The 17837-nt window shown below is 42.1% G+C and overlaps 1 protein-coding gene across 5 annotated transcripts in view; it reads left to right on the top strand.

Moving 5' to 3' along the window:
* The window catches only part of LOC137333062 (serine/threonine-protein kinase PAK 3), a 188931-nt gene that overhangs the window by 121778 nt on the left and 49316 nt on the right, over positions 1–17837 (top strand). For 4 of the 5 annotated variants that reach the window (XM_067997163.1, XM_067997160.1, XM_067997161.1 and 1 more), the window contains exons 4-6: positions 4524–4677; positions 9784–9840; positions 13389–13426. In XM_067997163.1, the coding sequence (XP_067853264.1) occupies positions 4524–4677; positions 9784–9840; positions 13389–13426 (249 nt within the window). The remainder of the gene's footprint in view (positions 1–4523; positions 4678–9783; positions 9841–13388; positions 13427–17837) is intronic. The other variant, XM_067997164.1, reaches the window with a different exon arrangement.

Genomic DNA, 17837 nt, shown 5'->3' with positions numbered 1-17837 from the left:
GAAACATTTAACGAGATACAGAACCGGTTTATACCCCTGGGGGGCAAGAACTCTACTTGCCAAAAAACCAGCCATGGACAACTAAAGAGGTAAGGGACAGTATAAGACATAAGGAAAAGGCATACAAAAAGGCAAAAAATGGCACAGATCCTGGCAAATGGGAAAGATACAAAGATCAACAAAGGGTCACAAAACAGATAGTAAGAGCTACAAAAAGAGAGTATGAAAAGAAACTTGCAAGGGATATCAAAACCAATACAAAGAACTTTTATAGTTATATTAGGAAAAAGAGGGTGGTCAGGAGCAGTGTTGGCCCCTTAAAAACTGAAAGTGGGGATATTGTCATTGACAATGGGGAAATGGCGGACATGTTGAACAATTACTTTGCGTCAGTATGTACAGTAGAAAAAGGGGATAGCATGCCAGAAATCCCAAGCAAACTAATATTGAATCGGGGACAGGGACTCGATAAAATTAACATAAGTAAAGCAACAGTAATGAAGAAAATAATAGCACTAAAGAGTGACAAATCCCCAGGACCAGATGGTTTCCATCCCAGGGCTTTAAAGGAAGTAGGTGAGCAGGTTGCAGATGCCCTAACTATAATCTTTCAAAATTCTCGAGATTCAGGAACTGTCCCTCTAGATTGGAAATATGCACACGTCACTCCACTTTTTAAGAAAGGAGAGAGAGGGAAACCGGGGAATTATAGACCAGTTAGCCTAACATCAGTTGTGGGGAAAATGCTGGAGTCCATAATTAAGGATAGGGTGACTGAACACCTCGAGAATTTTCAGTTAATCAGAGAGAGCCAGCATGGATTTGTGAAAAGTAAGTCGTGCCTGACAAACCTGATTGAATTTTTTGAAGAGATGACTAAAGTAGTGGACAGGGGAATGTCAATGATGTTATTTATATGGACTTCCAGAAGGCATTTGATAAGGTCCCACATAAGAGACTGTTAGCTAAGTTAGAAGCCCATGGAATCGAGGGAAAAGTACGGACTTGGTTAGGAAATTGGCTGAGTGAAAGGCAACAGAGAGTAGGGATAATGGGTAAGTATTCACATTGGCAGGATGTGACAAGTGGAGTCCCGCAGGGATCTGTCTTGGGGCCTCAATTATTCACAATATTTTTTAACGACTTAGATGAAGGCATAGAAAGTCTCATATCTAAGTTTGCCGATGACACAAAGATTGGTGGCATTGTAAGCAGTGTAGATGAAAACATAAAATTACAAAGGGATAGTGATAGATTAGGTGAATGGGCAAAACTGTGGCAAATGGAATTCAATGTAGACAAATGTGAGGTCATCCACTTTGGATCAAAAAAGGATAGAACAGGGTACTTTCTAAATGGTAAAAAGTTAAAAACAGTGGATGTCCAAAGGGACTTAGGGGTTCAGGTACATGGATCATTGAAGTGTCATGAACAGGTGCAGAAAATAATCAAGAAGGCAAATGGAATGCTGGCCTTTATATCTAGAGGACTGGAGTACAAGGGGGCAGAAGTTATGCTGCAGCTATACAAAACCCTGGTTAGACCGCACCTGGAGTACTGTGAGCAGTTCTGGGCACCGCACCTTCGGAAGGACATATTGGCCTTGGAGGGATTGCAGCGTAGGTTCACTAGAATGTACCCGGACTTCAAGGATTAAGTTATGAGGAGAGATTACACAGATTGGGGTTGTATTCTCTGGAGTTTCGAAGGTTAAGGGGTGATCTGATCGAAGTTTATGAGATATTAAGGGGAACGGATAGGGTGGATAGAGAGAAACTATTTCCACTGGTTGGGGATTCTAGGAGTAGGGGACACAGTCTAAAAATTAGAGCCAGACCTTTCAGGAGTGAGATTAGAAAACATTTCTACACACAAAGGGTGGTAGAAGTTTGGAACTCTCTTCCGCAAACGGCAGTTGATACTAGCTCAATTGCTAAATTTAAATGTGAGATGCATAGCTTTTTGGCAATCAAAGGTATTAAGGCATATGGGCCAAAGGCAGGTATATGGAGCTAGATCACAGATCAGCCATGATCTTATCAATAGGTGGAGCCAGCACAAGGGGCTGAATGGCCTACTCCTGTTCCTATGTTCCTATGCTGCATCGCTGAAGCTTCATAGTGTGTTCATAGCAAATGGTGGTGAGATGCAAAGTTTCCAATCTCGGTCATGCTATTGTGGAGAGGGGGCAAGTAGAGGCCAAGTATCTGTCTATAGGGAACAGTAAATCCGGGACCCCTTACTCATAAGTGTCCAAGGATCCGACAGCAAAGTTTTTAAGGACCAAGCTGCCTGACCTCTTTCTTGGCCATCATTAATACAGGGCATACATAAACCAGGGGAACTAAGGGAAAAAGAAGATCTGGTGAGTTTGGCACACCAAACCTTCTCTTTTTGAGTTATGTGGAGGGCTGCAATTATTTATCCTTTTTTCTCTCTCTGTCCGTCCGTCCTTTCCTGAAGGCATTGATTCCTTCACTGGAGAATGATTCCAGCGGCCATTGGGTTTTATTCATGCGTAAGGATTGACAATGCATTCTAACAGGGTATCTGCCTGAAGAACCTCACAGTACAAGCCCATTCCTGTCTTTGTGGTGTCCACAAACACACAGGGATAATGGGAAGGTACTCACATTGGCAGGATGTGACTAGTAGAGTCCCGCAGGAATCTGTCTTGGGGCCTCAATTATTCACAATATTTATTAATGACTTAGATGAAGGCATAGAAAGTCTCCATATCTAAATTTGCCGATGACACAAAGATTGGTGGCATTGTAAGCAGTGTAGATGAAAACATAAAATTACAAAGCTATATTGATAGATTAGGTGAATAGCCAAAACTGTGGCAAATGGAATTCAATGTAGACAAATGTGAGGTCATCCACTTTGGATCAAAAAAGGATAGAACAGGGTACTTTCTAAATGTTAAAAAGTTAAAAAATTTGGATGTCCAAAGGGACTTAGGGGTTCAGGTACATGGATCATTGAAGTGTCATGAACAGGTGCAGAAAATAATCAAGAAGGCAAATGGAATGTTGGCCTTTATATCTAGAGGATTAAAGTACAAGGGGGCAGAAGTTATGCTGCAGCTTTACAAAACCCTGGTTAGTCTGCACCTGGAGTACTGTGAGCAGTTCTGGGCACCGCACCTTCGGAAGGACATAATGGCCTTGGAGGGAGTGCAGCGTAGGTTTACTAGAATGGTACCCGGACTTCAAGGGTTAAGTTACGAGGAGAGATTGGGGTTGTATTCTCTCGAGTTTCGAAGGTTAAGGGGTGATCTGATCGAAGTTTATAAGGTATTCAGGGGAACAGATAGGGTGGATAGAGAGAAACTATTTCCGCTGGTTGGGGATTTTAGGAGTAGGGGGCACAGTCTAAAAATTAGAGCCAGACCTTTCAGGAGTGAGATTAGAAAACATTTCTACACACAAAGGGTTGTAGAAGTTTGGAACTCTCTTCCTCAAACGGCAATTGATACCAGCTCAATTGCTAAATTTAAATCTGAGATAGATAGCTTTTTGGCAACCAAAAGTATTAAGGGATATGGGCCAAAGGCAGGTATTTGGAGTTAGATCACAGATCAGCCATGATCTTATCAAATGGCAGAGCAGGCACGAGGGGCTGAATGGCCTACTCCTGTTCCTATGTACCAATAATGGTTGCTGTATAATGATCAGAAGTGAGAACATTGGCTAATTTTCCCTTAACTAACCCAGGGGCACTACTGCCAATTGTGACTGAGATCCGCTCACTCAGAATAGATTCGGGGTCGAACCTGGGATCTTCCTGGGTTCTGTGGCTCTAAGACTTCATTTCCAAACGTTGATATAGCTTCTGATTAAATCAACCTTTTGATTTAAGAAGGTGGTCTGATTTTCAAATCCACCATTTTTACAAGTGACACAGTGATAGAAACGTGCAGACTCCTGTAACTACTTTATCCAGTGATGTTGACGTCGCACAAGTTGCAACTCCCATTGGACTTATCAATGTGAGGATCTCTTGTGAGATTGGTTTACATTTGATTGCAAATGTGAGCTGTTCCCTTGGTAACCGAGCCGCTGCTGAATGAGGTTTGATTTCTATTTCAAACTCCCCTTGCACAGATTTCAGGAAATCATTACGAAGGTAGAATCCTTCCAGGGTGCTTTTCCGTTTGAAGCCATGCAGAAAGAAGAATTGGATCGAGGTGTCAAGGGGAGGGCTTCCGCCTGTCTCAAGTTGCTAGTTATCGTACAACTCTGTAGTTCCTCTTAACTCACCCCTGTGCTGTCTCCAAGGCCCACAGGATACAAGGTATATCATCTTAATGGGCTATTCATGCTAAGTAGATTTAATCTATCAGTAAATAAAAAAGGTTGGGGATGGGAAAGAAACAGGCACCTTATCCATCTTGCTGTGTGCGTAATGAGCTTACTGACAGAGTGAAACATCAGCATGTTTCCCCATATCTAGTGGCTGTGTTAAATACTCTTTTTGAGAGTGGCTCTTCAATTCCTTTTTTCTTGCCTTTCAATTAGGGAATTCCTGAGCAATGGGCAAGGCTTCTACAGACATCCAACATCACTAAACTCGAGCAAAAGAAAAACCCTCAGGCTGTTCTGGATGTCCTGAAATTCTACGATTCCAAAGAGACTGTCAATAATCAAAAATATATGAGTTTCACCTCTGGAGGTAAGGACCTGTAATCTCTCTACGTAGTATCTGGTGCAAGTGTACCAAAAGCCCCCAGCATAACCTCTAGAATGCCAGGCTGGAATTCTGATTGTATGGCTTGCAAATGTCAGTGGAACCTCAAAGTTGAATTCCAGCCTTAAAATTCACTGTCACATATTGTTTTTATGTAATTATGTACTGAATTGTTTATTTAAAATGTCACAGTTTTCCCGTGTTGCGCACTGAATACAATTTTTCTGCTATGCTACTAGTATGCTAAATTTGGTTGTAGTGTAAAGGCAGTGTGATGCAGGTGAAGGTCAGGTTTGAAGCTGACCGTCTTAACACCTGAGTCTGCAAATATTCCACAAAATTGCACTATAATATTACGACTTTTCTCTAGAAGAAGTAGCAAATTTCTGTTAAATAAACTATCGCATGGGCATGTCTTAATATTTTCATTGTTATTTAGAACAGATATATATTAGCTAATGTCCTGTGGTGTTGCCCATGGCGACTCAAGACCAAGCAGCGCTAAAAGGTGGGGAGATAATTGGACCAAGGCAGGGAAGGGAAGGGGAGGCAGATTGGAGTGGGAGGAGGAGGAGGGTGGAGAGGGCGAGGAAGGGGGAGGGTGACTAGGATTTGGTGAGGGGGAAGGGGAGGGAGGGAAATGGAGGCTCAGAGGAGGAGAGAGGCGGGCACAGGGTGAGACTGGGAGGAGAACTGTGGATAGGGTAAGGAGGAAAGATGGAGAAGATGGGGACTTAGGGAGGGGACAGAGAGCGAGGGAAGAGATGGGGATGGGATGAGAGGAAAGGGGAGGAAAGGAGAGGGTGGAACGGGGGCAGGAGCAGAGAAGAGAGGGGGAAAGAAGGGGGGGAACAAGAGGGAAGAGGGGGAATGGAGGAAATAGAAAAGGGAGAGGGAGAGAGGTGGGTGAGGGGGAGAAGCTAGAAAGATGAGGGGAATGGAAAGGGCAGAGAAAGGAAGGGGAAGAGAGGAGGAAAGGGTGAAAAAAATGGGAAGTAGTGAGAAAAGCGAGTGGAGAGGGGAGTGCAAGGAAGAAGAAGGCTGAAGGGGGAGAGGGGAGGCGAGAGGAGAAATGGGAGGGGGAAACAGAAAAGGGGAAGTGGAGGGAGGAGGGGAGAAGGTGGTGGAGAAAGGAATAGATGGAGAGGTGGAAAGAGATGGAAGCATCGGGCAAGGGTGGGAAGGAGTAGAGGGGAAGTAAATGAGGGAGTGGAGGAAAAGAAAAGGAAGAGGAGATAAGGTGAAGGGGAGGGTGAGAAGTTGAGGGGTGGGAGGAAAAGAGAAGAAGGAAGGAAGGAAGGGGGGAAAAGAGGGGGGGTTAGGGAAGGGGAGGGTGAAGGGAGGGGAGAGAAAGAAGGAAAAAGAGGAGGGAGTAGAGGAGGGAAAAGGAGCAGACAGAAAAGGAGGGGGAGAAAACAAGAGATGGGGAGAGAGAGAGAAAAACAGGAGAGAGAAGTTGGGGGAAAAAGCGATGAGGAGAGAAGAGAGAGGATGGGAGAGGGAGGGGAGGAAGGAGAAGGGAAAGCAGAGAGAAAGAGGGGGAAAGGGAGGAGAAAGGGTGGAGAGAGAGGGGAGTGGTGAAGAGAAGGAGGGAAGGAGTAAGGGGCCAAGGAAAAGGGACAAAGGGAGGGGAGGGTGGAGAGGAGAGGAAGGGAAGGGGAAAAAGGGAAGGGAGGGGCAAGAGGGAGAGATGGGGCTGACACTTGCCTCAACGGAGGGGGTGTTTCAGTCACCATTGGGGTGCTGGTGAGTGGATGCTGCCTCAGTGGGGAAGGAGGTGCTGTTCTCGGTCTTCCCATCACGTGGGGAGGAGAGGGCTGGTGGGTGATTTGGCCTTGGTGGGGGAGGTGCGAAATTTGGTCCGTTGCAAGGGGGGTGGTGTTTGTGAGCAGCTTGGGGGTTGTCGGCGGCAGTTTATTTAGTGAGTAGGAAGGAGGGATTTAGTGGTGTGTGTGCAGTTAGCAGAGGTATGAAGAAGGTTGGACGTTTTCAGTCTTCATGGGTTGGTTCTCAATGAGGGGGGGCGGGGTTCTCTCAGCACATGGATGCATTTTGGCTTTTTCTTTTTGTTGGAGTGCAACTTTTATCTTAACGATCATGATTCATCCAAACTCAATGTGCGGGCTGCGATGGAGAATATGTTCACTAAAAGACAGTTTCTCCAAGTCCAATTGACAGTTCCGTTAGCAGGAGAGGAGTTTTCAGTGCTGTTGTTTTGCCGGATGGGTTTAAGCACAGCTGGTCATGAGAACCATTTGAGCTGGTTATTTAAATAACCTTATGTTCGATTATTGAGGTCAGGCTGCTCTACATTTTCCTACATTTAAGATTAAGTTTTTCTCAGCGAACCTGTTGTTTTAACAACGTCTTTTCCTTCTAGAGGTTCCCAAAGGTGGTTTGTACAGTTTTGCTCTAGGTGTCCCTGTCACGAAAGGCTATGTTCATAAGTGCACTATCTTTTAGTTTGTTGCAACCACACTCCATTTTAGATAAGTCATCGAGGTATACATAATTCATTTAAAAATGTGGACCTTCCACTGCACTATGGGCACACTGAGTGTAGTAGAGGTGGTGCAGTGTAGTGAATTAGTAATATCGATAAAGAATGGTTGAATGGTAGCTTTTCTTAGTGAAGTTTTGTCCTTGTCAGGCTGGGGATGTGAATGCTAGTGAAATGAAAGATGTTTTCACTTTAGACACCTGGGGGGGATTTTGTTTGCACATTAGGGGTAGCAAAATCATAACATTTATGAACCGATTTACAATTTTGCTTTACCTAGCACACAGAGAAAATTCCCCCGCCCACCCGCCCATTAGTAACATCAAGCATTCCTAAGTCATGCTTAGATACAGAGTAGACACTGCCCAACAACGTGACTTCACCCAACCTCAAAAGAACTTTCCATGCATTTTCCTAGACCAGTGTAACACCTCCATTTTCCTCACAAACCACCTTTGTTGTCCCTCTAACTGAGAGTGTAATTTTCAGGGGCAGTTTTGTTCTCTGAACCTGCACTCACCATAAACTGGGTAAAGACTATCTAAACGTGCTTCACTAAGGGCCCTTACAGGTGGCAGAGTGAGGAGATTTTCATCCCTAGGCGGATCTGAATTCAGGTGTGCAAACTTACTGTAACACTGCCTCTATTTTCTTATAACTTTAGGACTGAAATTCCAGTATTTGTTAATTTTAGTGAAGTAGATATGAGTGTAAACTACTTCATACTTACAATTACTTTTTTGCTAAAATTAGTGAAGACAAAAATTTCAGCCGCTATGTTAATCTGTAATTATTATTGTTATTTCTTTCTCTATCCTTTTGCTGCGATGGTGAGATATACATTCTGCTCCCAGGCTTCCCTCTGTGCCACTCTTGTACCAACCAGTAAGAGGTATTTAAGAGTGCTACAATGACTTCACTTCTTCTGCTTGTTTTTCCCTAACCCCCTCCCTTTGAGGTACCACTTTGCAGAAGGAAATTGAGGGGTCCAGAAAAGGGGGAATAGAACTTTCACCACCCCCCCCCCTCTTTACTTAGTAGCATCACGTGTTGGTGCTCCAAAATGCTATACTGCCATGCCACTTGACAAGAAGAGTTTGTGTTATTTAAGGCCTGCAACTTACTTTTGCATTGCTTCGAATCAGAGACTCTGGGGGTAATTTTGACTTTGGCCAATAGTGTAAAACGGGCGATATCAGATCAGCCGCCCATTATACATCTCTTCCGATTTTCATTTCCATTGACTTCAGTGGAATCGAGAGAAATGTATAATGGGCAGCTGATTTGATATCGCCCATTTTACGTTATTGCCCAAATTCAGAATGGCCCTCTTTTTTCCAAGTGGCATCTGTACCTGCTGTGCAGGCAGCATTATTTTATCAACTTGCAGACAGCCTCCTTATTGCTTTAATTTTATCGTAGTTGAGCTACACAATGGTCTGCATGTCAATGTGACATGACAGAAAGAACAGACTAAATCAAGAAATTGTGCAGTGCATTTTGCTAGAGTTTTCTGCATTGAGTATAAATATTATATATGGGGCAATGCATGGGGTAATAACTGGTGCCAATCATATTCAGGATAATAGCTAGTTATGGCTGGAAGTAAGTTGCATATACTAATGTAATTGCGTTCCATTACAATCAAGGAGTAGAAATTATTCAGTCTTATCATTAATTCTTACATGTGCAATTTTAAGTCTTTTTTAAATGGATTAATACATTGAAATAGCATATATAAGAATTTTACCTGAGCACATTAACCAAAAATAGTAGCGTGATAAATTTCAACCCCAAAGAGTCAAACTTGGCCATATGGCACCACCAGATTTAATTACAACCTGCAATTTTCCTTTATGTGTTCGTTGAGTTATTAATTTTTTATCAAAAAAAATTGATGTTTGACCTTTTGCTGCAGTATAGGTGTGTTGGGGGAGGTACAGCTTAGATGAAAGTGTAATAAAGAAAGCAACTCAGAGACTGGATCTGTTGCATCATATGATATGGGTAGTGTTTGAATTTTTTCAATGCTAGATTACCAAGGACTAAACTGGGTTGTAGATATTGAAGTGCTTTTAGTGTCAGGCATCAGCAATAACTTATTTTTAAACAATTTAAAGGCATTGGCCTCGTAGAAAAACAATTGGTAAATCTTTTAGAAGAGGCAAAAGAGACATGTTGCATTTTCACCACAATGATGCCACTTATGAGGGATATTGTGGCAGTTTTGATGTGATTTGCATTATTTGTGTCACTTGCTCGCAAAGATTAAATGTTGCTAAACACATCTTGATGAAGGTGGTCTCACTTAAAATAATATTGCAGTGGATTGTAATTGTTCTATTTAAGCTGATAGATTTATTGTAAAATACAAATTTTACTGGTAGCTCTATGACTAAAATCAAATTTCCTGTCCCTTTCCCATGCTCCCACTCCCTCAAACAATATTCCTTTCAGTCATTTTATATGTCTTTATTGAAATAAGTAACCGATAAAATAGTTATATAAAGTATATATACTTCGTATGAGACTTTCTGTAATTTCTCATTCCAATCACTTTTCGTTTAAAAGCTGTTTGAATTTTATTGCAGCAGTCTATTCACTGATGGTCCCCCTTCTAAAGCAGTACAAGTGCACAGAGATAACTGGTTGGTTGCCTGATTTTTGAATCTATGACATTGACTTGAAATTGACTAGTAGATAGTTGGGAGGCAGGATACGACAGCAGAAAAAAGGCAGAAGGGAATCCCTAGGGATGAACGCCAAATTGACAGTTCTGATCCAGACTGGTCCAAACATGACCTCTGCAAAGTTAATTTGGAGAAAACAATTAAAGTTTGACTAAATTTGGATTCATTCAGATAGTTAAAAAGAAGTCCGCTCATGTTCATAGAGAGACAAATGATCTCTGTGCATATGTGGGATCAGTTTTTGCACCCTGCCAGAAAGTTCTATGCGCAGATAATCTGTAACAGGTCTGCACAGTCTGCATATGATTTGCATCCCGCTAACATTTTGTTCATGGCATGCCGATTCTACAAAGGTCAATGTGTACACAAAATGTTTCTAAACGTAGTGGTACCATTGGGTAGGGATGCTTCTGATCTGTCACAGTCGCAGGTAGGGGGAGATTGCATGTGCATGTGTTTGGGGGGAGAACCATGTGCATAGAATTCCCTTGCAGTTTTGGGGAAGGGCCATATCCATCGGATTCCCTTGCAGTCTTTGGTGGGACGGGGAGCTGTATGGATCAGATTGTTGGATTCCATTGCGATCTTTGGAGGGTGTGCCACACACGTTGCATCCACTGATCTTAGTGCTGCTGCGTTTAAGTATCTCCTAGTACTGTTGATGCTTTCATGCCCACATTCTGTCCTAATTTAAATGTGGGGTTCAGATTTCAATGATGTGAATACAAAGTTCAGATATACCTGAATAATCATCCCTAGGAATCCCTGTAATAAAGTTAAGCTTTGAGATTTCAATATGCGACACAGCTTGGAAAAAATTGCAATTTTTGGGGAGCTGAACCAGCTGTAGTTCAAATTTGGAACCTCCAATATGCAATGGAAGCCAAACTCTACATGTTTGTCACTACCCAGTAGTCTTCTTTAATGCACATAGCTTCCCTTGCAGGAAACTCGAAATAAAGATACAATGATGATTGTTAAACAGTTCTAGATTTACATTTGAGGATGGCAAGTCAGAACAAAGTTGTTTTTATTTTACTTACTTTTAGTTGAAGGTTAAAACAATTACCTTTCATATGGAAGTTTTCTGGGGAGGGCATCAGATTTCTGGTGGGAGTATTGGTCTACTTTTTAGCAGTGCTGTACCCGATCGATCCTTCATTTGACTAGATTCAGATGAATAGCGATGGTTAATTTGGTAGTGTCCTATCTATCTGGTTTCTGCTGAGAGCACTTATCAAGCCCCTTCTTGGTCGGTCTGTCCAGTCTCTCGTTAGTTGCTCCCCTCACCAGACTATGTACCTTGGTGGTAGTAACCCAATTAATGTTAGTAATGCAAGTGAAAATGATTGACATCACGTTTAAATTTAAGGGCGAATTTTCCGAGTATGTGCAGATTGTGAGGGACATTGCCTGATGCTATTACATGTTGGAAAATTGCAGGTGGCATCCAGTAATTTTCCGTTGGGGGACTCAGCACATACTCAGAATATTCCACCCTTGGATTCCATTTTCTAAGTTGTCAAGTTTATATCTTTTGAAGCTGGATCAAATTTTCCATCATGTTGCTCAGTTGGTAAACACATCTTCTGCTATGGTTCTGAGCCGTACAGACCAGGAAAACCCCAGTTTTGATGCCTGATGTGTGCTGAATTAGCTGACCTCAACTGGGATGACCATCAGGGCACAATAATTGGCCTCAGCATCCCTAGACTAGGGAGAGGAGAGCAAATTGATCTGGGTTCCTGCTATTTATTATTAACCAGTGACCCATGCTGGAAGGTGTATGTGTGTGGCTGTCAGGTAAAGGAATGGGTTGAGCTGGGATATTCCCTATGGTAAAATAGTATGTTGTCGCTTGGCGCTAAGGTTCACACATCAAGAATGGCCACTTGAATGTGGTACTGGAGGACTGCCAAAATTGGTGGAACTGTAACCCAATACGAGCCAGTTACTTTAGGAAAGGAGAAGCAAAAATTGGAGGCAATAAAAGGAAGACACTATCTCATTAGCATTTACGCACAGACCACATTAAATCAGGAGTTTCATGGGATACTTTTATAGACCACCAATAAAACTAAAATTTGAAGTATTGTATGCTTTGGAATAATCAGTCATCTGACCAACCCTTCCCTTCCCCCCACACAAAGTGGGTGCACCACACTGGAGGGTGAAGACCAAAACCTGGAAGAAAACTGTTGCACATTGAAGTTGTGCTATCAGTTCTCAAAATTCATTGCTGTTACAAAGAATTAGTTAACTTTTAATATATGTATTTATTTTTGAAAGATACATTTATTTCAACAGAGTGCTGATGACATCATTAAGGGAGCTGATTTGGTGGGATTACTGAGCTCAATAGTGCAAGAGGCTGAAATGAGACCATTAGTAAAACCCCCTAGATTAATGACTCTACAACTATTAAAGTTACTTCAGTTCCTTCACACTGTCGGGCGAAGCAACTCCTCTGAGCCTGTTCCCCTACTGATACCAGCACTTGCTACTTAAATACAAATAATCAGTCAGGCAACAGAAATTGGTGGGGTAAAGAAGGATGTTGAAGTTGATCATAATTATTTTAATGGCTTAATTGTTCGATCTTTTTGATGTTGAGACTCCATCCTTGACCCTTAGACAATTCCATTGGCATCACGCACCAAAATCAGAACTATATAGAGTAATGGAATTAAATGATCCTGAGGCAATATTGAGCATGCACCTCCTCCTCACCTCAAAAACATTAGTTTAAGGTCAGTTTACTCAAAGCATACAACAGACACTATTTTCTTTATGTAGATGACACATTTCATAAAAACAGTCTCAATATCACAGGATAGGCAGTGCAGTCATGGTAGTTGTCTAGATGAAATCACATCGTAAAGTAGTATGAAAATCTACTAGTAGTATGAAATTCAGAGTATGAAAATCTGACATGAGAGTACGTTTTCATACGATCTTGTAATGAGAGATTGCGAGAAAAACAAGTCAAAATTTCTGGAGCTGGTCATAATGTTATAACTTTTAATATGTCACAAGGTCAAAAGTTTTTCGAGATTATGAAGGGTAGTAAAGTTTCCGTTTGTAAATATTGATAAGGCAGAGGGTTCAAATTTCTGGGAATACAAATTAAAAATTAGTAAACTAGGATAAAGAAGGGGAATCAGACATAATTTCTTAATACAAAGGGTTATAGAATTGTGAAGTAAGTTACCATGGGAAGCTATTGAAGGAGATGTATAAATGGGTTCAGAAGCAACTAGATGTGTTCCTGGAGAGAGGCAGGATTGAGGGATATATTGAGGTCAACTAAAAAGAGATGGACTTGGGCCAAGCAGTTATTTCTTGTTCCTGAAAACCCTTATATTTTCATGTGTTTCTGAAAATCAAATCCAACTTCAAACATGTTTCATGAAGTATGTGTAAAATCTGTTGTGCAGTTTGAAAAAAAATGTTAACAATACTTCTTATATAAAACTACATATGTTATGTATTTTTAACCTTTGCAGATAAACCAGCTGATGGATACATAGCAGCAAATGCTCTGGTGAGTATGAAAGCAAGCAACAGATAGGCTGATTGATTTTTATTCTCTCAAACAACACATGAAAGGTCGTGAACTCTTCAGTTTAATTATTTTGGTTATAGAACTTCTCTTATGTTTTAGAGCTTATAGTTTGCAGCAGTTAAGTATATCTTCAATTCTATGCTCTCTTCCTACCCCCACCCCCTCAATTTCTGCCCTTTCTCTCCTGAAAGCATTGACTCCTGAATATTTGGCCACCTGTAGCCCTCTGGTAGCTCATCCAAATGGTCATTCTTCATGTGTGAGCCTAGACAATGAGTATTGACTGTTCGATATTCTAGTAACAAAGGAAATACTGATAAGAGTACAGATAACTTTAGAACCTTTAGGATAAAGCGGAAACAGTTCTCTTTTAAATAATATGACTGTTTGGGGGACTGGGCTCATAGTCCCCAGTATGTAAATACTTATCTTTCATTCTAAAATTTAGGTTTAAAGTTGGATGAGATGCAAGTCTCCTCATTCTACCAACTTTAATGGTCCCAAGAGAAATAAGTTTGGGTAGTCCCAGAGCACTTTCTAGGAAGAAGACCACAGTGCAAAACTTCTGTAATTTAGCATTAATTGACACAAAATTGGCAGTCATACTCCGAATGATTCCAGGACGACGAATGTGGGATATGGAACTCTCATACTGGAGCAACAGGGGGTGCTGTTTCAGGTTGGGATTAAGAGTAATGGTGACTGTATTCCACATGTAACCCATGCAGTACCTAGCCAGAAGTCCTCAATGTTGATGCTGATTGACATAAATGGAAAAGTGTTTCACTTCCAACAAGTGATGTCACTTACCTGTGGGGATTTCTTTGCTCACTCTATGTACTGATGTCATAAATAAATATAGGAGGATTTCCTTTGGTCTGTATTTCCAGCAAAATCAGAAACACATTAGCTCCAATTTTAAATGGGGGTGAGGGGCGAGGGTGAGGCTGAGGCTCACCCCTGCTCAACAATGTGAGACCCAGGCTATTTTGATACCAGGCCTCATTTAAATATACCAGTCCCGACTCCCTCTTGAACCCAGCGTCAATGACACCAGGCCAGCAGACAGAAGTCAGGTGAGCTTGGCAGGACACCGTAGCCAGGGACCCGCTGGAGCAGTCCCCAGCAGTCAGGTAAGTATTGGGGGGTGGGGGAGGGGGTGGGGGAGAGGGTGAGGGTAGGCGACCGTGGTCAGGGGAGGAAAACTTGGAGACCTAAGTTCCCTTGTGGAGCCCGGAGGAGCTCTTCTGCTCGCTGTCTGGCTGGAATGCACATGTTAAAATGGCACGTGGCACATGGCCAGCGAGGATCAGCACGAGTATGTTGCTGAAAGCATTTTAACCCACTGCACGGCCCATTCTTGTCGGGCACCAGGGATTGGGAGCCAAGGAAAATGCAATTTTAATCCTTTCAAGTCGAGTGGAGTACTGTAAATACATGTAGGAGCCTGTTTAGTGCTGGTGTGACGAGTACCATGGGAACATTTAAAGTGCGCCTTTTAATTATAAGCTCAGCTTCTTTTCCAACTAACGTGTCTTTTAATTCTAAACTGAGACGCTGTTCTAACCACACAGTCCTTTTCTATCCTTCCCTGTTCTCCCTGCCTTTGTCTTTTGGCCTTCTGATTTTCCCCATAAAGTTCCTGAACTGGACTTTAATAAAAGAGTTGTGGGTTTTTGGCTTTAGGGCTGTGTTGAGCTTTCACAGGTGTGTTAAGTGCTGGTCATAGTGCTTTCTAAAATCACTTCTGAATAAATTGTTTCCTTTTAAAAAAAATTACTGCAACAGTCAAAGAACTTAGTTGATATTTGAAACTGTAAACAGCATGCAGAATACATCAATAGTTGAACAGTGGTCTGGCAGTTCCAACCCTCTAAGATGGACACTTATCTTGGAATTGCATGGCCAGTCTTAAGTTTACAATGAAAAAGATTAGCTCTAGGGGCATCACCCAGTGGATTACTGGATTGGTCTCAAATTAGTGAAACGTGGGCGCATAGAATCACCATGCCAACTTATGCCAATCTTCTTGATGCTTCTATTCTTTAATTGTGAGTTAAGTGACTAAAATCGTGTTTGACAGTTCAGTTGATTCCTCTTTAGAGCCATGAGGATTTTTCAATTAAAAAAAGCACAAAACTTGCTGTTATAAGAAATTAAAGAACTGTAGCATTCTATAATATCTAATCTCCACAGCAATAATTTAGCTTGAGTATCCAAGATGACAGGCTTTGAGGGTATCTCATTTATACAATAGGTGTTTTATCATAACTTTTTCAAAATCACAGTCTAGGTTGTGTGTTTGAAACAGTTTCAAAAGTATTATTTCAAAATGATACTGACCACAGCCATCCATATTAGCCACCTCGATCTACAAAATGATAAAGCCCCTTTCACATTGAACCAAAACTGTGAGAACATTTTGGTCAGTTGCTGTTAAAGGAGGATTGCTACCGGTTTCCAAGGGAGGGATGGTGAATTACTCACCATGATATGGTGGGGGTCATTTTACATGTCCACACCGCAGGCGGAAAACCTCACCCACTGAAGGTGCAAATCAAAAATTTGGGTGTGCACTTCCCACGATTTTCAACTGTTCATTTTAATGCTCAGAGAAACGTTGGGAGTGTGTGCCCGAATTTCTGATTTGTGTTGCTAGCTGGCAGTATGAACCAGTAAAGTTGCTTCCTACGTGTGAGTAGCCAAATGGAAATGACATTTTCCAGTGTCATTTTCTTGTGTAGTCACATAACAGAAAAGAAGTAGGAACTAAAAATCTGCAGGCCACACCCACCGGTGTCCTCCAGAGCTGGCGGGCTCAACAGGAGGGTAGCTATTTTTCATGGGGCTGATGGGCCCACGTGCATCTACAGCGACCTTCTGCCTCATCCAGCTGGAAAATCCAACGCCTGGCTGTCATTGGAGGAGGGCATTTGCCCAGATCCCCCATGGAGCCTCCTTTCGGGCCCCAGACCTACACCAGGTCCTGACTGAGCCAGGGAAGCAGGAACTTATGATATTGGAAGTCCTCGTACACACCCTGCCTAGATCCGTCCCCTTATAGTATTTTCTTTGTGAAGCGGCATTCATAGGTTTCGCCCCTCATAAAACTGCCAGAAAAAATAAACAGAAATGGCAGAGATCTAGTACAACCCAATCCCTGCCATCTTCCAGGGGGTTACACCTGGCTTGCACCAAAGTTAGGCTGGGATTTTGGTGGGACCCCTGAGGAATTTTGGGGCCATCTTTGCCAAATACATATTAGGGGTGTCTCTGTCACCTAAAGAAAACTCTGAAAAATAATTCAGAACAGTTAATGGGCCGGAAATTACTCTGAGCGGGAATGAACGTTGCCCGTCGCTCGTAAGTAACTAATTCACCCAGAAACATTTTGAGGCTTCTGAGCGCCAACTTGCTATAATTGAGAGCTGCAAGTCCTTTCCCGGGCTTTTACTGAGCTGTGAGAGGAGGAGACGATCTCTGTTGTCCCCTCCACCAATCAGCTTGAATTTTAATTTAAAATTTTTTTTAAATGTCCAAAAACTTTTAAAATCGGGAGTAATGAGACTCCAAATTTTTAAAAGTTAATTTTCAGTGCCTTTTAGGTCATTTGGCAATCATTAATACTTACCACGCTGTTAAAAATTAGTTTAGACCTGATATAACTCAATATACATTATTTCTGGCGAAATTAGTTAGTTTCCAGCTGGGCCGGAGAACCAGTTCGCACTGGACCATTGATTCCAGCTGGTGATACCTCTTTAACACAAAGCTATCAGGTCAGCAGGGAATCGGAAGAGCAGGTTCCTGACTTTCGCATTCGACTGTGCATGTGCGGTCGCCGGAATTTGCTGTTCGATTTGCCCATTAATAACGGTGAGTGCTGTTAGGCTCGCCGTTATTTCACGAGCAATTTCCGGCCCGTAGTTTTTAAAAAAAATAAGAACAGCCTGTTTGACACTTGGTAGTGACGCTCCTAACTCAACCAAATTAAAGGGTCCAAAATCAGTGTAGGTGTGCTGCAACTAGAGGGAAAAAAAGTAAAACTAAGAGAAATGCATGAGGGAGTAATCTATATATGGAGTAGCCTTGTTGTCTAGTGCGGTACCTATTATAAATTCCTTGTAGCATTCAGGCTGTAGTGAAATCCTTAATGCCTATCCTGGCAGTGAAAGGGCAGACATGTCATAGGCATGAAGCCAATCATTTTCAAGATCAGGATGCAAAGTGGGTCCAGTTAATACACTAGAGTTAATGTCAGTACCTGTTTGGAGCCAACAAAATTTAGTTGGCACTTAAGTTCATCAGCCATACTTAAGAATATGGAGCTATATTTTACCCTGGGTCATAATGGGAATGATAAAGTAGATGCAAGTAAAACTGGTGAGAA

This window comes from Heptranchias perlo, chromosome 15 (genome assembly GCF_035084215.1).
Source record: "Heptranchias perlo isolate sHepPer1 chromosome 15, sHepPer1.hap1, whole genome shotgun sequence".
Lineage (NCBI taxonomy): Eukaryota > Metazoa > Chordata > Chondrichthyes > Hexanchiformes > Hexanchidae > Heptranchias > Heptranchias perlo.
This window is presented reverse-complemented; position numbering and strand designations above follow the sequence as displayed.